The sequence below is a fragment of the Trichechus manatus genome, unplaced genomic scaffold, assembly GCF_000243295.1.
Source record: "Trichechus manatus latirostris isolate Lorelei unplaced genomic scaffold, TriManLat1.0 scaffold00011, whole genome shotgun sequence".
NCBI classification, from domain to species: Eukaryota; Metazoa; Chordata; class Mammalia; order Sirenia; family Trichechidae; genus Trichechus; species Trichechus manatus.
Genome location: NW_004443947.1, coordinates 22,038,219 through 22,063,319, shown reverse-complemented (window position 1 = coordinate 22,063,319; position 25,101 = coordinate 22,038,219). Strand labels below are relative to the sequence as shown.

The 25,101-nt window shown below is 39.9% G+C and overlaps 1 protein-coding gene across 3 annotated transcripts in view; it reads left to right on the top strand.

Annotated features, from left to right (window-relative positions):
* Positions 1-424: 424 nt before the first annotated feature.
* Positions 425-25,101, top strand: part of TTC1 (tetratricopeptide repeat domain 1) — a 48,261-nt gene continuing 23,584 nt past the window's right edge. The window contains exons 1-3 of one of the 3 annotated variants that reach the window (XM_023726537.1): positions 425-534; positions 1,583-1,945; positions 20,077-20,137. In XM_023726537.1, the coding sequence (XP_023582305.1) occupies positions 1,616-1,945; positions 20,077-20,137 (391 nt within the window). In that variant the 5' untranslated portion in view covers positions 425-534; positions 1,583-1,615. Of the gene's footprint in view, positions 558-1,582; positions 1,946-20,076; positions 20,138-25,101 lie in introns of those variants that run through there. The other 2 variants (XM_023726538.1, XM_004371246.2) reach the window with 2 other exon arrangements.

The window sequence follows — 25,101 nt, the reverse complement described above, 5'->3', positions numbered from 1 at the left end:
AACTTTTATTTTTGAACAATGTTTCTGCTTCAGGATTCCTCTATACATTGCTAGCCTGAGAGGGGTCGTCAGAGTGGAAAAGTAAAAAGAATACCATAGGAACAGCTTTTCTCATTTCCTTTTGGTTAAGAACTACAGCTGCTAACCAAAAGGTTGGCAGTTTGAATCTACAGTCGCTCCTTGGAAACCCTACGCAACAGTTCTACTCTGTCCTATAGGGTCGCTATGAGTTGCAATCAACTTGACGGCAACGGGTTTGGTTTTTGGTTTTATGGTAAGAGAAACAGTCTCACCGTAACCCAAGATGGCAACCGCTACTCATAATTCAGTCCGTACAATGACGTCACACAGCGAAGGCGACGCTCTCCCTCCCTGAGATTTCCACTTCACTTCCCAGAATGCTTTGCCAAAAGCAAGCCATTGGTCGGCGCCGACGGAAATGCAGCTGAATAGGCGGAAGTAGGGGGTTAGAAAGGTTGGGAAGGTGAAGACGCCAGAAGCTGTGAGTAGCCACTTGGGTCTGGCTGCTTGACGGTGAGGAACGCGGCTAGAAGACGGTCTGCTGGGAAGCGCAGGGTGGCAGTTCCCTAACCATAGGGGCCCAAACTCCTGCGTCCTTCCAATAGAGTTGGGAGTAGGGAGGAACAAAATATCGGTGTGGAGGCGAAGTCTCCGTACTGTGATCTTGCTGTTTTAGTTTTCCTTGGGATGACCTGGGTCTAATTTCGGCTTTTGTCGCAACACATGGGTCGTTGGCGTGATTTTGTTGCGACCGGGCGGTAAGGGTAGGACTGCTGATGGTCTGACTCAGCTTTTAGAGCAGTGATTCTCAATTGGCTGCACACTAGAATCACTTGGGGGAACTTAAAAAAAAAAAATACAGATGCCGTGGCCCGACACTAGACCAATAAATTCAGAATCCGTGGCGGCTAGAGTCCTGGCTGTGTATTTCCTAAAACGTCCCAAGTGTTCTGTTGTGCAGCCAGCATTGAGAATCACTCATAGAGCATGATTCTGATCCCCACGGAGATCCTTGTTAGGACCACCTACGCCAGAGCTTTTCTTCCACTGTAACCTGCGTGGGCTCTACCACACGCATTTAGGTGAAGTTGATGATTTTGGCAAGGACTCTATTTTGAGCTCCACCAGAAACTTATTCGTGAACTTAGCTAGTGGTGCTGGAAAAAGACGGTTCTTAGTTTCTGATTCACAACCTAGTTATTCATACTGAGTAAAGACTAGAGCTCTTTTACTTTTCTTGCCAGTGTTATAACTTCTGTTTTTTCTTCCCTGACAAAGCGTGAGCAGTGAAAGGTGAAAGAGTCAAATTAACATTGGTCTGTTTTGTTGCTTTTAAGCTCAGGTGCCACATTTGTCCAGGAAATGAGTGTCAGTTAAAATATTACTTATGGGCTCATGATAAGCTTTTTTTTTAAAGTAATGAATTCCAATGAAAGGAAACTTGTGTTTGAGGCCTTTGTGCAGATGGTAATCCCAAAAGGAGATTTGTTTAGGTGTGATCCGCAGGAAGAAAAAATTTTATATAAGCACCAGCACATAACATATTTTTTCCTCTTTGCAGAGCTTCAGCTTCACCTCCCCCACTGAATCCAGCATGGGGGAGAAATCAGAGAACAGGGTTCCAGATGATCTGATCAATGGCTTGAAGGTTACAGATCCCCAGGAATCAGAATGTGTCAGCCCTCCAGTTTCTAATCCCAAAGATGAGCATTTCCAGAGCAAACTGCTCAAGGATGTTCAGGCCCATCCCCAGGAGGACCAGGGAGAAGAGGAGTGCTTTCATGATTGCAGCGACTCGTTTGAGAAGGAGGAGCCCGGAGTAGACAAGGTTGAGGACAAACCCGATGATGATGTGAATTCTTCTGAACTAGATGAGGAATACCTAATAGACCTGGAAAAAGACCTGTCAGATGAAGAGAAACAGGTAAATATCTATTGTGCATGATCTGTTACTTAAACTGACTTTTAAAGTGAATGAATGTGGTGAATGTATCATAGACCACTTAATCTATGGTGAAGAATAACTTGCCCCCTTTTTGTGCTTATTGCTTTAATAGTGATGGATCTGAGATAAATCAGTAGCATGGCAGGGAAACATTAAACGTGTCTGCTTAGCAAAAAAAAAACCTTCAATTTTTTTCTGTGAACTTGGAGTTCTTATGTTCGTCTTGTACTTCAGGAGTCTAAAACATTACAGTCCTTTTGCTTAAAAAATTATATATATGTCTTTTAGCTTTTCTTTATGTCGTTATCTATATTTGGCTGCTGAAATGCCTATAATGAACATTTTTGTATGAGTCGGAATTGACTCAACAGCAACAGGTTTAATCTTTTTGGAAACCCTGGTGGCATAGTGGTTAAGAGTTTGGCTGCTAACCAAAAAGTCAGCAGTTCGAATCCACCAGGCGCTCGTTGGGAACCCTGTGGGGCAGTTCTACTCTGTCCTATAGGGTCTCTATGAGTCGGAATCAACTCGACAGCAATGGGTTTGGTTTTTGGTTTTTAGGATTGTGGTGTGCTCCCTGTATCTGATAATCCCCTATTAGCAAAAAATGACTTATGTGTGTATGATAGTAACTATCATTTGTTGATCATCAGCCACTGAATTTAAAATGTTGGTTGAGTTTTCATTTAATCCTCACAACACTCCTGTGAGACAGATACTGCTATCATTCAGTATGAAGGAACAGAGCTAAGAGTGGCAAAGTAACTTGCCCCAAATTACACATCTAATCAATGGCAGAACTGACTCTCAAACTCAAATCTTTTTGATTCCAAAGCCAAAGTATAATGCAAAATTTAATAACAAAAACAGCTGTCTTCTTACAAAGCAGATACGATAATAAAATGTGCGTGCTCCTGCTTTTTTGCCTCTGGGCCACATCTTTAACTGGGCAGGCCTCCACTTTTGGAGGCAGGAACGTCTTAGTGTCCTCTACATGTCCTTCCTTCTGATCTCACAGGGAAGGTTGTTCACAGTTACTATAATATCTGAGCTTGTCTGCGGAGAACTTACTGAAGTTTATAGCTTACACCTCTGAAGAGCTCACTCACCAAGCAAGTTAGGTAGATTGGTAATGGACTGGGATAATAAATGTCCAGTGTGACAGCCAGGGTGAGGAGGTAACGTGGGAGGAGATCTTTTCTTTATGTCTCCTCAGACAATTTTCATTATCAAACAGACTAGTTTTAGCCTGGATGTGCTAGTTTTGTGCTAGTGTGTGCCACAAGAGGAGGAGAAAGGGCAAAAATCAGCCAAGTTCATAAACTACCTCAACAGAAATAGCTCAGATAATTAAGTTAAGTACTGTTCAGTAACAGAGAAGTGGTTTTCCAGAAAGTGATTTTTTGGTTCAATTATTATAATGGTGTAGGCTTTTTACAAACATTGATTAATTGTCTATGTTAAAAAGTCAGCAGTGCTTTTCTGATGCCTTAATGTATTTTGCCTTGATATCGGTGAATTTTCTACAGTGACATCTGGGTTTGACAGTTGAGTGGTTTTGCTCAAAATATCGCATATAACCCACCCCCAATCTAGTTAAAAACTTTATGTCTCCTAGGGCAGGAGATCACATTTTAAGTTCTATACATATTTTAAGATAATTATTCTTATTGTCTATAAGTGTAATGTAATCTAAATAATACGATACCTTATTCACTTTTTTCTCCTTTTTAAAATTGAGACATGGTTTACGTATAGTAAAACAGTGTAAGTTCTAATGTGTCTAGTACAGTGATTTTTGACAAATATTTATACCTGAGTAACTCACACCCCATCATGATATGGAACATTTCCATCATGCCAGAAACTCATTTACCTTTACCACTCATTCCTTCTCCCCCACCTCACCAATACAAGCAACCACTGTTCTGATTGCTTTCACCATAGATAGGATTTTCCTGTTCGAGAATTTCATTTAAATATAATACAGTAGTATTCGCTTTTAAAATATAAACATTCTCTACTGTTTTATACTTTGTATGTCAATCTAAATGATTTTATAATTTAATTTGAAATTTTATAAGAATATCTCCTAGCAGTACCATATTGTGATGATTGTCTGCTAATTTTGTAAAAATATAAGCCATTAACTTCACTGCTGTATGAGAGTACAGACTGCCTTTATCTAATTTTGTATTTAAGTATTAAGTAATTTTGGTATTAACTCTACTAGCTACTTTTTGTGCTGTCTAATAACTGTCTTTGTGAAATTATTATCAAGAAGCCAGCCATGAAGATGAAGAAATACCTCTTCGCTACATAAATGGTTTGGTTTATATATTGGTTTATAGGTCATGAACAGGATAGCTTTAAACTTGTTTCTTTTAAGATAAAGAAAGTTCAGATAGTTCAACCAAGAAAAGAAACACAAATGGCTGAAAAATGTGAAAAGACATTCAGTTTCTAATTTAAAAAAATGCAAATTAAAATATTATATCTCAAAATAAAAATTGTCTCCTGTCAGATCAGCAGTGTTGATCTGATATTGACAAAAGGAGAACATAGGAATTTACATACTAATAGTGTAAGTTTAAATAGTTACAACATTTCTATGGGATACAATATCAAGTCTTTATATGAACGTTAGAACAGGTCTGTCAGTAGAACCTTCCTCAGTGATGAGAATGTTCTATATCTGCACTGTCCAGTACTGTGGCCACTAGCCACATCTGGCTGTTGAGCACTTGGATTGTGACTAGTACGGCTGAGGAGCTGACTGAATTTTCTTTATTGTAATTAAATGTAAGTAGTCACATGTGGCTAGTGGGTACCATATTGGACAGTGAAGCTTTAAACCCCTGATTTTCTTCTAGCATTTTATTTTAAGGAAATTATAAGAGACGTGCAAATGTTTATACAAAGATGTGTTGCAACAGCATTCATAATTTTTGAAAACTAGAAAAAACATTACTGTCAGTCAGGAGGAAAACTACTTTAAACATTTTGACATACGCAGTAGTGTACAATTCATTCATTAAAAAGAGAGATAAATCTTAGGTATTGACATAGAAAAATGCTCGTAAGTTAAAAATTCTTTTTAAGTTTAAAACCTATATGAAGGTAATGTTTGTACACAAAAGTTTGATAAGATATATACCAAATTATAAACAGTGATTATCTTTGAGGGGTATGATTATTGAGGAATTTTTATATTTAATATAATTCTATAATGTATTTTTTACTGTAAGTATATATTAAATTTATAATCAACCACAACAATAACAACAAAAAGTTACTCCATTTTGAGAACATAAATAAGTAAAATCTGATTCTTTACAACCAAGGTGGATGTTTTACCAAAAAAGCACATAAAACTGACCTTTGAGACTTTAGGAGAGAGGTGCTGTCATAGGAGCTGTGTATGACTAAATGTTTCTCTTTGGGCAAAATCAAGTATCAGTAGCCAAAATCGATTTTTCACACTTACTTGACTTGCCCCTGTGGCTGAGAAGATAACTTAGGCTCAAGTGGAGTTCCAGTTCTCAGAGGAACTCATAAATCAAGAGTAAAGGAAGGGGAAGGCAGTTAAGGTTTGGTAAGAAGGGGCAAAATCTCTAAAGGAAAGCACCATGTATGTGTGTGTTTATTTTAGCAGCAAATCTTAGCTATTTATGAGAACTTAAATGTAGACATGACTAGCCACAGGATGGGATTTTAGCCAGTGTCTGAGATACATGAGGCAGATAGTGATTCTCAAAGGCTTGGCTTTGGTGAAGGACAGATCTGGCAGCAGAAGAGATGTATTGCTGTTATAATAGTATGATACAAAGATGCTTATAGTATTCTGTAGAGTATACTGCAGTGTGGTGGTATTGCTCCTGTGGGCTGCTTGTCACAATGCAGTTTCCTGGGTCTCATGCAGGCCCAGTATAACAAATTGACTGGATAATTGTTATGCATACTGAAGCTTGAGGACCTTGCCGATAGTCTTTCTTCATTAAATAGCTGTTGAATGAATAGTATGGTCATTTCTCCCATGAGGGCCAGTAATTGGCCTCACAAGTTACAGAGATTTGATCTCATTCATTTATTCAGAAAATATTTGTATTTCTTTCACATGCCAGGTGTTGTTTGAGGCCCTGAGGGCACAGTGGTCAATAAGACAGGGTTTCTGTTCTCTCATAGGTATATTCTAGTTGGGAGGTATGAAAAATAATAAGATGGTGCGATGCAGGGGTGGGAGTTCAGAGGATGAGGAGGACTGTTTTAGATTGGCTGTTCAGGAAAGTCCCTTCTGGGGACTTGGGGTTGGGGGGTGGGTGGTGAGAAAGAGCCAAACATATAAGATCTGGGGAGAAGAGTTCCTAACAAAGGAAGCAGTTAGTATAAAGGCTTTAACATAGCAACAAGCTTAGTGTGTTCTTGTCGTGTTCAAGGAATGGAAGGACCAATGGCTGGAGCATAGTGAGCAGGGAAGAGAGTGGTTGAGATGAACTAAGCAAGGGTCCAATTATGGAATGCTTTGTAAGCTATGGTGAGGAATTCGAAGCTTATTCCAAGTGCAAGTGGAAACATGGATAATTTCAAGCCAGGAAAGAGACTGAAGTTATTTACATTTTAGTAAGACTATTCTAGTTGGGCAGGAAATGGAGGCTGTGAGGGAGAGGAGGGGCACCAATGGAACACTGAGACCAATTAGGGCCTGATGCAGTAGCCCAGGCAATGATGATGGTAGTTTGAACTGTGGATCTGAAGAGAAGTGAATGATTTCAGGATATATTTTGGAGGTAAAGTCGACAAGACCTACTGGTGGATTTGATTATTAGGAGGGTTGGGAGTGAGAAGTTAGGATGATTGTTTGGCTTTAACTACTGAGTGGATGGTGGCATCCTTTATTAATGTGGAGAAGATTGAGGGACTTTGACTTCATCAGAGCTTTGGTGGTTTAATTTTTGTCTTTAAACGAAAAAGTTTTTTATTAGTAAGCCAAAATGCAGATTTAGTCATTTTAATGGGCTTGCTCCTTGTCACCAATTTTTTGTACATGGTATTCATTTACCGCTGGATAGAACAATTGATCCATTTAAGTGAATGGATCCAAAAGTCTGTTGCTTAGTATACGTGGATTCAGAGCACATCCATTTTCATTAGGCTCTGAAAATGTCAAGGGTTTTTCTTTTAGGCTGTTATGTCTTTAACCGGGAATAATTATTTGAGTGCCTTTTCTTTGAGAACTGAAGTTATATTTCAGTCTGTTCCCTAGCCCTCTCATTTTTTTCTAAACTCCACATTACTTCCTCCTTTTGATTTCCATGTTTCTACTTCCTTAGTGCATCATTTTATAATCTTCTCAATATTGTTGTAACAAGGGACATAGGAGCACTCTTTTGATTATTTCCAGATAGCTAACTTCATCCATAGTGACCTGAATATTCCTGTTAAGTTCATGAGAAAACCCTTTCCAATTTGTTTTTTCTGTTTAATTTCTAATGGCCATTCTTTTGACCTAAGGTGGCCAATTTTGTTGATTTCTTAGTGTTAACAAGCATTGGGTTTAATGAATGCTGTCGGCAAATAGCATAAGATTAAAGCAAATCCTAGGATTTAAGAACTGGAAGGGACCTTACATTTCTAACCCTGAGTTTGAGCCAGGGGAAATAAATGTTTGCTCCAAAACATTTGGGAGCTTGTGGTATATGTTTAGATTCTTTGCTGGTGAAAGAGTTAAAATGGCATTGAATATTTCCTGTGTTTATTAAGGACGATCACTTTGGTTGTTGTCAATCAGTGGTTCCCAGACTTCATTGTCCAAGAATCACAGGCTTATTAATTAACTGTGCAGACCCCTGAGAAGAGTCTAATTCCACAGAACTGTGAGGTGGTGGCCAGGAACCTGCTCTTGTCGGCAAGCATCCCCAGGTAATTTTGATATGGCTGCACTTTGGGAAACATAGAGCCATGTAGACACAGATGGCTAAGCTTCCAAAACAGGAAATATTGACTTAACCAATTTACTGACTGCATCCGACATCAGAAGAATGGTTTACTAATAGGATGTTTTCTTTTACTCTCCTAAAAGAAAAACTTGTTGGGTAGAATTAAGCAGTACCTAAGTAGGAAATTTGTTTTTATTACATTGGATTTGGGGAAATAGAATTTTCTGAGTTAAGAAACAAAGAACTAGTTTCAAGATTAATTCCTCCTAGATTAGTCTTCTTTCCTCAGAAGGATAAGACTTAATTAGAGTCAGGTTCTAACTATAGCCTAGATCCAGAGATCTTCCCTTGGGACTGCCTAGAGAACACCTCTAAAAGTGACTTGTGGAAAGGACAAACGTGTCCCTATGTGTAAAACAACTGATGTCTGTTTCAAAGAAAACAAAACTGGAAGCTTTGTTTTATAAAGAATTTCCTTCAGATTAATTTGTAAACTGGTGTCCCTAACCCTTTCAGTATTTGCATTCCAAGTGTGGTTTCTTGTCCCTCCTAGATAAGACTAAAGTAGAAAGTTCTGTGTGCCTTCATTTTCCAGTACTCCAGCAAGTATATTGGGTTTTTTTACCTTCCCTTTTACCTAGATGTGCTTGATCTCTGAGTATAGTGTAACTAAAGTTTATGCCTAGTTTTATTTTGTAGAAATTGCTTCACAAAGCTGCAGGGGGAGGCAGATAGCTGTTGATAGATTCACAGTATGGAAATTAACTTGCTAATGTGAACCTCTTAAGTTTTCTGTTACTTGTCTGTTAAAAACATGCACACCACAGGATTATTTATTTATTTATTTATTTTTAATTTTTTTTGGCTTTAACAAAGACAAATGTATTGTCTCAGTCTAGTAGGCTACAAGTCCAAATTCAGGGCATCAGCTCCGGGGGAAGGCTTTTTCTGTAGGCTCTGGAGGAAGGTTCTTGTCATCAGTCTTCCCCTGGCCTAGGAACCCCACACAGGAACCCCAGGGCCAAAGGACACACTCTGCTCCCAGTGCTGCTTTCTTGGTGATATGAGGTCCCCAACTCTCTGCTTGCTTCCCTTTCCTTTTATCTCTTGTAAGATAAAAGGTAGTGCAGGCCACACCCCAGGGAAACTCCCTTTACATTGGATCGGGGATGTGACCCGAGCAAGGGTGTTAACATCCCACCCTGATCCTCTTTAACCACAAGCAGAGATTATGATTTATAACACATAGGAAAATCACAAAATGGAGGACAATTACACAGTACTGGGAATCATGGCCTAACCAAGTTGACACATATTTTTGGGGGAACACAATTCAATTCATTACATTCCACCCTTTGGCCCCCCAGAATTCATGTCCTTGCAAAATGTAAAACATATTCACCCAATCATATCATGGTAAAAGTCTTAAATCAACTCTAAGTCTAAAATCCAAAAATTCCTCTTCATCTGTGAAATCTAGAATACAAGTTATCTGCTTCCAAAGTACAATGGCAGAATATGCACAAGCTAGACATTTCCATTACAAATAAGAGAAATTGGAGGGAAAGAAGGCATAACAGGCACCTATTAAGTCAGCAGAACACATTACATTAGCCCTCAAGGCTTTGAAAATAATCCTCTGCTCTCTGAGACCATTTACACAATAGCCCTGCCCTCTAGACTCTAGGTATTGGCCACACTGTCCAGATTCTGAGTGGAGGCCCCTCATCCTTGGGCTTCAGCTCTGCCTTCCAGGACCAGTGGGATGGTAGCTCTGCTCCCTCGGCTTTAGGCGCACCATTCTCTTAGTCCATCTGAGTGATGACTCCATCCTTAGAAACACTAGGGGCCATGGCTCCACCCTTTGAAACCCTGGAGGTCATGGCCATGCCTTCTGAGACTGAGGCAGCTCAGCTTCCTGTGTTCCTTGTGTCTTCGGCTTCTGCTTCCTGGTTCCTTGGTCCGTCAGCCCTCGGGCCTCACGCTGGCATCCGCCCTACTGGGGCAGATGTTCCAGAGCTCCACGCGTAAGTGCCCGGAGGCGCCCCACTCTGCCAGGAACCCTCCTGCCCCGAGGCACTCATCTCTCTCGCTCTGTGGATCAGCTGCAGCGCTGTCTGGCGCTGGTCTCCTGGTTCTGCTACTGCTGGTTTGCTGCTGCTGCCAGTCCTCTGCTACTGTTTCTCACCATCTGCACCTTCTGTGTTAACAGTTCTCCTCATTTCCTTCTGAGTCTTCTAACCATTCTCAGTTTCAAAACCACTTCCACATTTTAGGTATCTGTTAGAGCAGCACCCCACTTTCGGTACCAAATTCTGTGTTAGTCGTACAGTGCTGCTGTAACAGAATACCACAAGTGGATGGCTTTAACAAAAAGAAATTTATTCTCTCACAATGTAGTAGACTACAAGTCCAAATTCAGGGCATCAGCTCTAGGGGAGGGCTTTCTCTGTAGGCTCTGGAGGAAGGTTCTTGTCATCAGTCTTCCCCTGGACTAGGAGCTTCTCCACACAGGAGGAACCCCAGGTCCAAAGGACACATTCTGCGTACAGCACTGCTTTCTTGGTGGTATGAGGTCCTCCTAAGAAAATACTTTTTAAATATATTTAATGCAAGTTTTTATTATTTAATAGTGGTGGAAGGGATATGCACTTGTAAACTCCCAAGTCAAGTGTGTTCTTGCTGCATTCAGTGACTGTTGCTAGCCAGCCAGTGCATTGTAGAGTGTCTTTGGTGGTGAGTGCCTGTTTTATCATTAATAAAGGAACAGAGGAACATTTTTGCCAGGTTATACCAGAATTGAAAATTGCATTGGTTGTGAAATTCTCTAGCTTCTTTGTTTTCTTTCTATTAAAAAATAAGTAAATAAAATTCAGAATCTTTCTATAACATTTCAAACAAGTGAGTTAATCCTTGCAAAGCTCTTAGCACAATGCCTGGCATATACTAAGTACTCTGTATGCTTTAGTTATTTTATAGAATGGCTTTCATTTGGGTTTTCTGATTTTCTAATTTATTTTTGTGTGATTTGGTTGAAGTTAGGCATTTTGGGTAAGAATACCACAGAAGTGGTGTCTGACCTATCAGGGTGTGTGGCCTTGTTATATCTTATTACGGTGATGTTAACCTTGATAGCTTGATTATGGTGGTATGTGCCCTCTTTCTCCACTATAATTACAGTAGCTTTCACATTATAATTAATAAAAATCTCAGGGGAGATACTTTGAGAGTTACTTAGATTAGCTTTTTTCTTCCCACCCCCTTCAGTGTGGCTGTGTTACTCATTTGTGATACAATCAGGTTCATTGTTACATTTTGTATTCCATTTTGAGTTCCCTTTATATCCTGGTTTATTTTAATTGTTTGGTGGCATATGTGTAAAAACAGCATGGGGGCAGTGTCTGGCCTCCTCTAACTTCACAACGGGAAAGGAGAATCAAGATCAACAGCCCAAGGCTGATTCCTGTGAGGTGGAGGGAGGTCAGGCATGCCTCCTCTCTATGCCATCTTTACCAATTACGACACCAACCGTCCCTCCTACAGCACTACCTACTTCTTTGCTGGGCTCGATAATTCACTGCAATGACTACACAGAGCTTACAGACAATACTCACAATGATAAGGTTTATTAGGGAAGTAACAGGTTACAGTTCAGGCTCAGAAACACTCAGGATACAGTTCTTCCATCAGGACAACCTCTTCTCGACTGTGGTCGCAGGCACGCCTCTCCCTGGTCCTCTGCCTCTGCCCAAAAGCACTCAGCTTTCTCACTCTGTGGGCTGGGAAGCCCACTGTGTGGTCTCTCCTGCCACCACTTCTCACCATCTTCAGGGTTACAGTATGAAACATAACTGTGGTTCTACTAGTCAGAACCACACACAAAGAAATGTCACTGCTTCATCCCTGCTGCCTCATTCCCATTCTTCCACTCCTTTTCCACCCATCTCCTGGAGGTAACCAATTTCTGCAGTTTCTGGCTTATCCTTCCTGCATTTGTTTTGAACAAAGAGCAGATACGTGTATATTTCATTATATTCCCTTCTTATGTAAAGAGTAGCATACTACAGATACTTTTTTGTACTTTGCTCAGCTCAGTTAAACGTATACCCTGGAAATCATTCTGTATCAGTACACAGAGAGCTTCTACTTTCTTTTTTCCAGCAGCATAGTTCTCCATTGTTTGGAGGTACCATCATTTATTCAACCACTCCTGTGGACAGTTGTTTAGGTTGTGTCCAATGTTTTGCAATTACAAACATTGCTTCAGTGAATAACTTTATGCACATATATTTTCAGAGATGTATCTTGAGGGAAGATTCCTAGAAATGGGATTGATGGGTCAAAAAGTAAGTGCATATGTAGTTTTATTTTTTTTAAAAATTCATTGCCATTGAGTCAATTCTGACTCATACCGACCCTATAGGACAGAGTAGAACTGCCCCATAGGGTTTCCAAAGAGCAACTGGTGGATTCGAACTGCCGACCTTTCAGTTAGCAGTTGAACACTTCCTTTTCAGAAGGCGTGTACCAGTTTGCATCCCATTACTAATGTATAAGAGTGCCCGTTTCCCCAGAATCTCACCAATAAAATGTGTTGTTGAACTTTTCGTTAATTCATAGAGAAACAGTGTTTCATTGTTGTTTTAGTTTTCTTTTTTCTAATTATAAATAAGTTTGAATATTTTTTCATATATTTGAGAAACTTTTTTGTGTCATTTTTTGTAATTGTTAATTTCCCCATTTTTCTCTGAGGCTTTTAGTCCTTTGCAACTCATTTTTAAGAGTTTTTTGTTTTTTGTTAAGGATTTAGCACTTTGTGGTATATGTTGCACATATCTGATTTGTCAGATGTCTTTTGACTTTGTTTATAGTGGGGTATTTTGTTCTAGTTTGGTTTGCTTTTTTTTAGCCATACAATTTTTTTTTCTTTTACTTAAATCTTGTATTATCACTGAATTTTGAGTTTGTAGTTAGGTAGTCTTTCCCTGCACTGAAGTTAAAGAGGAATTCACCTAGTTTTCATCCAGTACTTGTAAGGTTTCACTTTTTACATTTAGATACCTGCTTCACTTGGAGTTTATTCTTGTGTATGATGTGAGCTGTTAATCTAATTTTATGTTTTTCCAAAGAACTACCAAGTTGTCCCAGCACCCCTTTAAAAAGTCCATTTTTACTTCAGTAATCTAGCTAAATTTTAATAGCAATGAATACAGCATTTATATCCTTTTCCAAATGCTCACCTTCTACTTGTTTGCCAGAATATCATCTAAAACCTAATTATAAATGATACCTCTTTATTGTGACATTGCTTGCCAAAACAAAGAACCTCATTTAAACTCAGATTGGATGATCATTCAGAAATTTGAATGGTGTTGGAACTTTAAAATAACTGGAGAATTGAATAGGTTAAGTAATAGAGAAGTGCTTGTTAAGATGTCTGTTTTCAATGTAATATTTCAAAGTTCTTTGTCTTTAAGAAGATACATGTGAAGTTTTCTCTTATCTCTATGATCCAAAAAAATTATTCCCTGGAAAATGAGAATGAATACTTAAGTTCTGTAAAAGATTCTAAGCATCTCTGTATTTGTGAGGGTACTTGCAAGTTGAATTGGTCCATCTACAAAGATGTAGAAAGGGAATCTGTTTTGCTAGCTCACTGAAAAATGGCTTTGGATTTACAATAGAACAATCTAAGACCTGTGGTCCAAGTCCTGATTCAGTGAGTAAGAGGTTTATTTTTAACATAGATCTCAAAATGACTGTATATCAGCCTGGGACTCAATAACATGATCTGGAACAGTGTCATCCTCTTTTGAAATGCCCTAATTCTTGGCAGGAAGTAGTGTTTTATAGTTTTGTTGAAACTGGACATTTTAAGTATTGTAGCAACTATGGATTGTGACTTTCCCCCCTGATTATTTTTGTTGTTGCTGTTTTGTTTGCTTAATTGTTTGCTTAGTAATTTACCTGGACTAGAGTTATGAAATGCATTTCCCCTGCAGTGTGTGGCCACTGTAGCTCTGCTCAGTTTTCTTGGTTATTTTTTCCCTTGTTTTTAATTTTAAACCTGACTTTCTTTGGGTTGTTTCTGTTTCTGCTTAGATTAGTGGGAAGCCAGTAATTAATTGGTCGGAGGTTGTGTTCAGACACCTCAAAGTAATAAGGCTTCCACCCTCTGCCAGTGGATCTGGTAGTTTTCTGCCCTGGCTTTTACTTCTATTGTCCCAGCTGGACCCTCACTTGTCTCCTTTGTACATGTGCACAGGCTCCTGATAGGACAAGGATATGTGAATAATTTTGGCCCTCTCCAGTCTTTGCAAACACATGCACCATCTCCAGTTAGCCCGTGATATTTGGAGAGCTTATCAAGCACCTTTATAACTGTCTCTTTTACTGTATCTCCTATTTTACTGTATCTCCTATTACATTTCCAGCTAGTCCGTGGGTTTGTTGCTTGCCTTCATCAGGGCTGCAACCTCAGACTGACCTTCCCATTTGCCACTCAGATTGGTACTTTTTAATTGACGGCACCAGTGGACATGGGTTTTCCGCCTGCTTCTCCAAGTCAAGTCAGCCTCCTCCAGCAGTGAAACTGCTGGTTGTTTACAGCTTACCTTGTGCTGTTAGAACTACCACGTAGAATGACTGGCCGGGGTGGGTGGGGAGGTGACATAGGAGCAGTCCATAGCAAGTACACCGCAGATTTCCACAGTTCTTTCACAAAGTTCAATAGTGTTTCATGAATCAGTGTTTCTTACTTTGTTGTAAACTTTTAGTGGGAGGGCGCTGAGATGGGGATGCATAAGCATAAGAATGTAATGAAGAATAAGCGTGGTAAGTTTTGAAGGTCAGTAAAGAGATCAGACTGTCTAGCATAGATGATTTGTGTCAGGTAATAATGGAAGGTAAGATTGAGTAGGTTGGAATAGAAGTTTGATGTAGTTTAAAGAACAACAGACCTTTGAATCTTGATTTCTTACCTGTAAAATGGGTACTTAAATACTTCCATGCCAGCATCTCAGAACTGTCTTGAAAAGCAAATGAGCTAATGTTGTGACAGCAATTTTTAAGCAGTGAAGTGCTACACTGGTATAGGTTGTGCTGAACTTTGAATACCAAACTGAGAAATTTGCAGTTGTGGTAATAAGCAGTTGAAATAAACTCCAAAAAACTCCATCCACTTATCAAGGGTCTTGTATGGGGTTTTCCTCAGCAAGTTGCTTTGATGATTGACGACACAGAATAATGTCATTGTTTTCCCCTGAGTTTTCAGTGATGAGTAGGAAGCAGCTTTCTTTGAGTACTGAGTAACAAGTCCTGTAAAATTTCTTTGGTTCCCATTCCTGTGGAAATGTAATTCAAGAACAGATGTTTCTCTGTGAGCCCTCTCTGAAATGTGTTAAAATGCGTTGTGGAGGCGTGTGAGGGGGCTCCTAACCACATTAGAAGCTTCTCTTCATAGAACAGAGCCTGGAAAGGTTTGCCCCTGATAGCGCTGCAGAATATCAGCACTACCAGCTCATTTATATGTGAACACTTCTGGCACTTGGCATGCTGAAGTAGGATCTGTGTGCTATCTATAAAATCTGTCCTCGGATTCCAGGAATATATACAGTATGTGTGCCATCCCTTGGAGAAATAGTATATTCAGGCAGCAGAATAAACCCCCATGTTTGTACTGGGATCAAGTCAGTCTCTTGGCACAGCTGAGATAGAGTGCAGCTCTCTCCTCAAAAATGCTATTTTTAGCTGTTTCCAAGGAGATGTTCAGCATGATATTGATAATTGCCTTAATCCTCAATTTATACAGTCTGTGGAGAGGGAAGCAGCAGCTCTTTTCCAGTGTTTACTGGTTCATGGGTCACTGGATTGTGATTTATCAGCCAAAAAAATGAAATGTCTTTCTGAGAATAATTGGCCTTAGAAATATGTTTTAGAGCCTTTCTCTTTGCTAGTTCAAGTTTTAGTCCCCCTCATTATGAACACAATGAGCTTTTATCTGACTGGCTGTTGAGGCTGGGCCTTAGCAGTAATTTCTTGCAGGGCCTAGGCTTTGCCCATTGGGAACTTGATGTTATAAATTTACCTAAAAATGATAAGACTCTTGAAAAAAAAACACAAAATTCAGAAGAGCCTGATGGGGCAGTCTGTGTAATTTATCTGTGTTCATAGACCATTCCTGATGAGTTCGCTCCACAGAGCAAATTATAGATCAGAAAGTAGTTTGAGATTAGAGTTAAAACAGAGGAAATGGAACGTTCTTGAAGAATGGATATTAACTGCTGGTAAATAACTTGATGAACTGCCGTTCGGCATTTCTGATTTTTTAAGTAACGGTTAACTAGATTTGTTACAGGGTTTTCTTGGCTGTCCAGCATCTAATTCCCCCTTTCCTGTTTGGGGAAATTCTCCACAGTGTTTTAATCTTGTTGATTGACTTACTCCACATCCTCACTCCATTCCCTGTCAGCAAGGCCTGTGACCTAGGCTGGTTCATTGCATACGTTCGACCAAGACTATGAATCTGGATTGAGTGAGACAAAGAAAAAGGACTGGTTAGAACTTATTTGCTACCACTGCAGCCCTGTCCTGACCAGACTCTCACTAAAAGATATTTAGCTTTTTCTTCTTGACTTAACAGAGCTCACTTGAAGTCTACCTGTTTCCTAAGCCTGTTCTTTAAGCCTCTGTTGATTCTGTGAACCCCCAATGTCTTCCAGTAAGTCTCCCTTCCCCTTCCTTTTTTTTTTTTCTTTTGGTTTAAGTTGGACAGACCTTTGCTTGCATCCAAAATCCTGGCCAGTGCAATAGACAACATTACATTCCAAGCACCTTCCTCCTAGGTAAACCAAAAACCAAACCCATTGCCATCAAGTCGATTCTGACTCATAGCAACCCTATAGGACAGAGTAGACCTGTCCCATAGGGTTTCCAAGGCTGTAAATCTTTACGGAAGCAGACTGCCGTATCTTTCTACCACAGAGTAACTGGTGGGTTCTAACTGCCAGCCTTTTCAGTTAGCAGCGCTGAACCACTGTGCCACCAGGGCCCCTTTCCTCCTAGGTGGTGCTAGGTAAATACAGCCACATTGGTATTTTTGTATCCCTCCCCCTATTTTATTTTTTATGTAACTTTCAGAATAGCCCTTCCTCAAATATGTTATATCTTAAAACAAATTATTATTACCTCTGCTATGTGTAGATACTGTAAAAAATTATATTTAACTTGTAACTTCCTTTTGGTTTTTTAAATTGAGATTTGTCAAGTGCTCTGTTTTATCCATAGTGGAATAATAAAGGCACTTGGAAGGTACTCTGGTTTCATCAGTAGTATATTTACAAATATTCTGCAGAGACATAATATTTTTACTTTGGTCCCTAATTTCAAGAATACAAATTGCTTAGGCTCCAGGTTCCTCTTATGCATGAAGTACATTGCCAGTTGTATTTCCTCCTTCTGAAGTTTTTATTTAGTTAGAAGCTTCAAGAATAAAGAAAGATTTTGGGGCATTCTCTGTAAAAAAGTGCTGTCAGAAGGTGGCAGGCAGGCAGGCACTTCTACCAGTTCTGCTTGTGCCAGCCGTGTTGATAAGGCATTCATGGCTGAAAGCACATAGGGACTCAGCACATGTCAGCTTTGCTTTGCAGGATAACATTCACTCTGCCTTTGAGTTGGCCATCTGTGTGAGTTTCTGAAGAAGCTAAGAAAAGAGATTTGTGTATATAGCTTTCATCAAATTTTCCTGTACGAGTGTGCTAACAGCACGGTGCCCTGACCCTGCAGGCTAGGCTAGTCCTCTATAATACACTAACAACATAGTGTACGTCTTCTTCATGACAAACGACAATCATAGCTAAATCAGTATTACTTATTTTACAGAAAAATAATAGCTAACATTTATCAAGCCCTTATTTGATGGAACCTGTACTGGAAGCTTTATATACTTTATCACATTAATCCATAAAACAACCCTAAGAAGAGCCCTGGTGGCATTTAGCTGCTAACCAAAAGGTTGATGGTTCAAACCAACCCAGTGGGTCCATAGGAGAAAGACCTGGTGATCTGCTTCCATAAAGATTACAGCCTAGAAAATAGAAAACTCTATGGGAGAGGTCTGCTCTGTAACATTGGGTCACTACGGGTCGAAATCGACTCAGCGGCACCCAACAACAACAATAAGGGGTACTGTTAAAGCTTTATTTTTTAGATGAAGAAACTAAGGCTTAGAAAGATTCTGGATCTTGTCCAAGGTCGTGCAACTAATAAGTAGTAGAGCCAAAATTTGAATTTACAGGGGTACATGCACAAGTGGGAATGTTCTTTAGTTTCATATTGAGTGAATAGAAATTAAATGAAACCTGCATTACCCTTCTGTGCAAAAGCTAGAAACATAGAAAGCAAAGTACATGCAAACAACACCTAGGATTTGGGTATTAAACATCAAAAATACAATTGATAGAAGAACAGTAAGTCCATTAAATGGAGAAAAGACAGTCTTTTTAACAAATGGTGCTGGCAAAACTGGATGTTCACCTGTAAAAAAAAGATACAGGACCCATATCTCACACCATACACAAAAACTAACTCAAAATGGATCAAAGACTTAAATATAAAACCTAAAAAAGATCATGGAAGAAAAAATAGGAACAATGTTAGGGGCCCTAATACATGGCATAAATTCAATACAAGCCATAACTAATAATGCACAAACACCAGAAGAGAAACTAGGTAACTGAGAGCTCTTAAAAATTAAACACATAGGTTAATCAAAAGACTTCACCAGAAGAATAAAAAGAGAACCTATAGACTGGGAAGAATTTTTGGCTACGATGTATCTGACAAGGGCCTAATCTTTAAAATCAGTAGAATACTTCAGCACTTCAATAACAAAAAGACAAATAATCCAACTGAAAAAATGGGAAAGGATATGCACAGCCCCTTCACCAAAGAAGACATTCAGGCGGCTAACAGACACATAAGGAAATGCTTGCGATCATTAGCCGTTAAGAGAAAAACCAAACCTGTTGCCGTCAAGTCGATTCCGACTCATAGCAACCCTATAGAAAAATGCACATCAGAACTAATAGGAGATACCATCCCACCCCAACATTACTGGCATGAGTCAAAAGAAAACAGAAGATAACAGATGTTGGAGAGGTTGCGGAGAGATTGGAATTCTTATGCACTGCTGGGGTAGGAATGTAAAATGGTACAACCGTTATGGAAAACGATATGGCACCTCCTTAAAAAGCTAGAAATAGACATACCATACAACCCAGAAATCCCACCCTCGAAATATATCTTAGAGAAATAAGAGCCGTCATGCAAATAAACACATGCACACCCATGTTCATTGCAACATTATTCACGATAGCAATAAGATGAAAACAACCTAAGTGCCCATTAACAGATGAATGGATAAACAGATTATGGTACATACACACAGTGGAATACTGCACAACAGTAAAGAACAATGGTAAATCCATGAAGCATCTCACAACAGGGATGAATCTGAAGGGCATTGTGCTGAGTGAAGTAAGTCAGTCACAAAAGGAAAAATATTGTATGCGACCACTATTAAAAAACTTAAGGTTTTGTAAAAACAGTGTGGGGGCAGTGTCTGACCTCCTCCAACTTCACAATGGGGAGGGAAAATTAAGATCAACAGCCCAGGGCTGATTCCTGTAAGGCAGGGGTCAAATATGCCTTGTCTCTCCGCCATCTTTACCTGCTCTGACAACAGCTGTCCCTCTCACAGCACTCTATACTGGGTTCAATAATTCACTGAAGTGAATTGAAGTTGCAGTGGCCACACACAACTCACAGACCATACTCACAATTATGGGGTTTATTAGGGAAGTAACAGTTACAATTCAGGCTCAGGAACACTCAAACAGTTCTTCCATCAGGATAGCCTCTTCCCAGCCATGCTCTCAGGCACCCCTCTCCCTGGCCCTCAGTCTTTGCCCAGACTCACTCAGCTTTCTCTCTTTATGGCTATGAAACCCACCACGCCGTCTCCTGCTTCCAGGTCTCTCCTGCTGGTCTCCTTCCTTGGTGGCGGGCTCCTCCTGTCTGCTCTGGAAGTGGCTTTCTTTTAAGGCAAAGCTGACCAATCCCTTTGGCAGGTCACAATTACCCTATCACACAATGTAATTCTCTGATCTCTTTCAGAAAAGAAGAGAAGAGAGCACTCAACTAAAGGAAGAGGGAAATGAACAATTTAAGAAAGGAGGTGAGATCATTGTTTTAGCACTGATGGCTGATCATCTTACTCCTTATTCTGTTTTAGAGTCTGTGAAGAAGCACCGAAGAACATCTGGAAACAACCGGCAAACCTAAACCACTAACAATTCGGTGTTACTTCCCAACACCTTGGAATTTTGTTTTTTACTAGGTCCAAAATGATTTCAGCTAAAAGTGATCAGTTACCAGGTGTCTCTTAGCCCAGGCATGGTTTTTCTGTACTGTAATCTGTTATTGTTAGGTACTGTTAAGTCGATTGCAACTCATAGCCATCCTGTGTACAATAGAACAAAATACTGCCCAATCCTGCGCCATTCTCACAATCATTGCTGTGTTTGAGCCCATTGTTGCAGCCATTGTATCAGTCTGTCTCATTGAGGGTCTTCCTCTTTTTTTGCTGACCCTCTACTTTACCAAACATGATGTCCTTCTCCAGGGACTGGTCCCTCCTGATAACATGTCCAGAGTATGGGAGATGAAGTCTCGCCATCCTTGCTTCTAAGGAGCATTTTGGCTGTACTTCTTCCAAGACAGATTTGTTCATTCTTCTGGCAGTCCATGGTATATTGAATATTCTTCACCAGCACTGTAATTCGGAGGCATCAATTCTTCTTCGGTCCTCCTTATTCATTGTCCAGCTTTCCCATACAAATGAGGTGAGTGAAAATACCATGGCTTGGATCAAGTGTACCTTAGTCCTTAAGGTGACATCTTTGCTTTTTAACAGTCTTAACCACGCATCTGTCAATTTGTTAATACTGTGGTGGCTCGCGTGTTACTGTGATAATGGACGCTTTGACATCGGTATTTCAAATACCAGCGGGGTCACCCGTGGTGGACAGGTTTCAGTGGAGCTTCTGGACTCAGACAGACTAGGAAGAAGGACCTCGCAGTCTGCTTCTGAAAAAATTAGCCAGCGAAAACCTTAAGAATAGCAGCAGAACATTGTCTGATATAGTCCTGGAAGATGAGCCCCCTAGATTGGAAGACACTCAGAAGATGACTGGGGAAGAGCTGCCTCCTCAAAGTAGAAAAAAAAAAAAATGCTGTCCAGTCAAGTCCAACTCATAGCAACCCCATAGGACACGGTATAACTGCCCCATAGGGATTCTAAGGAGCAGCTAGTTGAGCTTTTGATTAGCAGCAGAATGCTTAATCACTGCGCCACCAGGGCTCCCCTCAAAGTAGAGTCGACCTTAACGACGTGAATGGAGTAAAGCTTTCAGGACCTTCATTTGCTGATCTGGCACAACTCAAAATGAGAAGAAACCGTTGCAGATATCCATTAATAATTGGACTGTGCAGTGTATGACGTATGAATCTAGAAAAATTGGAAGTCATCAAGAATGAAATGCAACGCATAAAGATCTATATCCTAGGCATTAGTGAGCTGAAATGAACTGGTATTGGCCATTTTGAATCAGATGTTCATATGGTCTACTATGCCGGAATGACAAATTGACGAGAAATGGCATCGCATTCATCATCAAAAAGAATGTTTCAAGATCTGTCCTGAGAACACAACAGAGAGTCCCTGATGGAGCCAGAGAAAGGTGGGGTGCACAACTGAAATTCTAGTGAAAAGACCAGACTTAATGGTCTGACTGACACTGGAGGAACCCCGAAAAGCATGGCCCCCAGATTATCACCCCAGAACTAAAACAGTTTCCAGGGCCAACTCTTGAGACAAAGATTGGACTGGATTGTGGGACGTAAAGTGATACTCATAAAGAGTGTGCTTCTTAGCTCAAGTAAATACATGAGACTAAACGGGCAGCTTCTGTCTGGAGATGAGATGAGAAGGCAGAGAGGGTAAGGAGCTGGTTGAATGGACATGGGGAATTGGATGGAGAGGAGTGTCCTGTCACAGTATGGGGAGAGCAATTAGAGTCACATAACAGTGTATGTATACATTTTTATATGAGAAAAAATTTTTAAAAAAAGATCTATCCTGAAGTACAGTGCTGTCAGTGATAGGATAATATTTATATGCCTACAAGGAAGACCAGTTAATACGACTATTATTTAAATTTACACACCAACCAGGGATGCTAAAGATGAGGAAATTAAAGATTTTTACCAACTTCTGCAGTCTGAAATTGATAAAACATGCAGTCAAAATGCATTGATAATTGTGATTGGAACGCAAAAGTTGGAAATGAAGAAGCATTGGTAGTTGGAAAACATGACCTTGGTGCTAAAAACAGTTGCATCATAGAATTTTGCAAGACAGATGACTTCTTTGCAAATACCTTTTTCAACAACATAAACAGCGACTATACATGTGGACCTCACCAGATGGAAAACACAGGAATCAGATCGACTACATCTGTGGAAAGAGACGATGGAAAAGCTCAGTATCATCAATCAGAACAAGGCCAGGGGTTGATTGCAGACCAGACCATCAATTGCTCATATGCAAGTTCAAGTTGAAGCTGAAGAAAATTAGAACAAGTCCGTGATGAGTGCCAAAATACTATCTTTAGTATATCCCACCAGAATTTGGAGACCACCTAAAGAATAGATTTGACAAATTGAACACTAATGACTGAAGACCAGACGAGTTGCAGGAGACATCAAGGCCATCATACGTGAAGAAAGCAAAAGATCATTAAAAAGATAGGAAAGAAAGAAAAGACCAAAATGGATGTCAGAAGAGACTCTGAAACTTGCTCTTGAACAGGGAGTAGCTAAAATGAATGAAAGAAATGATGTAAAAGAGCTGAACAGAAGATTTCAAAGGGCAGATCGAGAAGACAAAGTAAAGTGTTATAATGAGATGTGCAAAGACCTGGAGTTAGAAAACCAAAAGGGAAGAACATGCTCGGCATTTCTCAAGCCAAAACAACTGAAGAAAAATTCACACGAGTTGCAATATTGCAGGATTCTTTGGGCAAAATATTGAATGATGCAGGAAGCATCAAAGGAAGATGGGAGGAACACACAGTCACTATACCAAAAAGAATTGTTCAGTGTTCAGCCATTTCAGGAGGCAGCATATGATCAAGAACCAGTGGTATAGAAGGAAGAAGTCCAAGTTGCACTGAAGGCACTGGCGAAAAACAAAACTCCAAGAATTGACAGAACACCACCGCTGGAGGTGCTCACGTGTCTATGCCAAGAAATCTGGAAGACGGCTACTTGGCCAACTGAATGGAAGAGATCTATGTTTTCACCCATTCCAAAGAGAGGTGATCCAACAGAATGTGGGATTATCAGACAATATCATTAATATAACACGCAAGTAAAATTTTGCTGAAGATCATTCAGAAGTGGTTGTTGCAGCAGTACATCGACAGGGAACTGCCAGAAATTCAAGCCGGATTCAGAAGAGGGCATGAAATGAGGGACATCATTGCTGATGTCAGATGGATCATGGTTCTAAGCAGAGAATACCAGAAAGATGTTTACCTGTGTTTTACTGACTATGCAAAGGCATTTGACTGTGTAGATCATAAAAAACTATGCATAACATTGCGAAGAATGGGAATTCTAGAACATTTATTTTGCTCACACGAAACCTCTACACAGACCAAGAAGCAGTCATTCGAACAGAACAAGGATACTGCATGATTTAAAATCAGGAAAGGTGTGTGTCAGGTTTGCATCCTTTCACCATAGTTATTCTCTGTGTATGCTGAGCAAATAATCCGAGAAGCTGGACTCTATGAAGAAGAATGTGACATCAGGATTGGTGGAAGACTCATTAACAACCTGCGATATGCAGATGACACAACCTTGCTTGCTGAAAGTGAAGAGGACTTGAAGCACTTACTGATGAAGATGAAACACTACAGCCTTCAGTATGGATTATACCTCAACGGAAAACAGAAATCCTCACAACTGAACCAATAAGCAACATGATAAACGGAGACGGTATTGAAGTTGTCAAGAATTCCATTTTACTTGGATCCACAATCAACATCCATGGAAGCAGCAGTCAAAAAATCAAATGATGTATTTCATTGGGCAAATCTGCTGCATAAGACCTTTTTAAAGTGTTAAAAAGCAAAGATGTCACTTTGAGGACTAAGGTGCACTGGACCCAAGCCGTAATATTTTCAGTCGCCTCATATGTGTGTGTGAGCTGGACAATGAATAAGGAAGATCAAAGAAGAATTGATGTCTTTGAATTATGGTGTTTGCAAAAAATATTGAATGTACTGTGGACTGTCAGAAGAAGGAACAGATCTGTCTTGGAAGAAATATAGTCACAGTGCTCTTTGGAATTGAGGATGATGAGACTTCATTTCCCTTTCTTTGGACATGTGATCAGGAGGGACCAGTCCCTGGAAAACGACATCATCTTGGTAAAACAGAGGGTCAGTGAAGAAGAGGAAAACCTTGACAAGATGGATTGACACAGTGGCTGCAAAAATGGACTCAAACATAAAGACGATTGTGAGGTCAGTGCAGGACCAGGCACTGTTTCATTCTGTCGTACATAGGGTCACAATGAGTTGGAACCAGCTCGACAGCACCTAACAACAACCATTTGCATCAGATTTGCATAATGGCAATATGTCATTTGATTTCTTGACTGTGGCTTCCATGGTTGTTGATTATGGATCCAAGTAAAATGAAATCCTTGACAACTTCAGTCTTTTCTCTATTTATCATGATATTGCTTATTGGTACAGTGTGAGGATTTTTATTTTTTTATGATGAGGTGTAATCCTTACTGAAGGCTGTAGTGTTTGATCTTCATCAGTAAGTGCTTCAAGTCCTCTTTGCTTTCAGCAAGCAAGATTGTGTCGTCTGCGTATCGCAGGTTGTTAATGAGTCTTCATCTAATCCTGATGTCACATTCTTCTTTATATAGTCCAGCTTCTCAGATTATTTGCTCAGCATACAGGTTGAATAAGTATGGTGGAAGGATACCACTACTTGTCTGCCAGTTTGTCCTGCTGTGGTGGCTTGTGTGTTGATGCTGGAAGCTATTCCACTGGTATT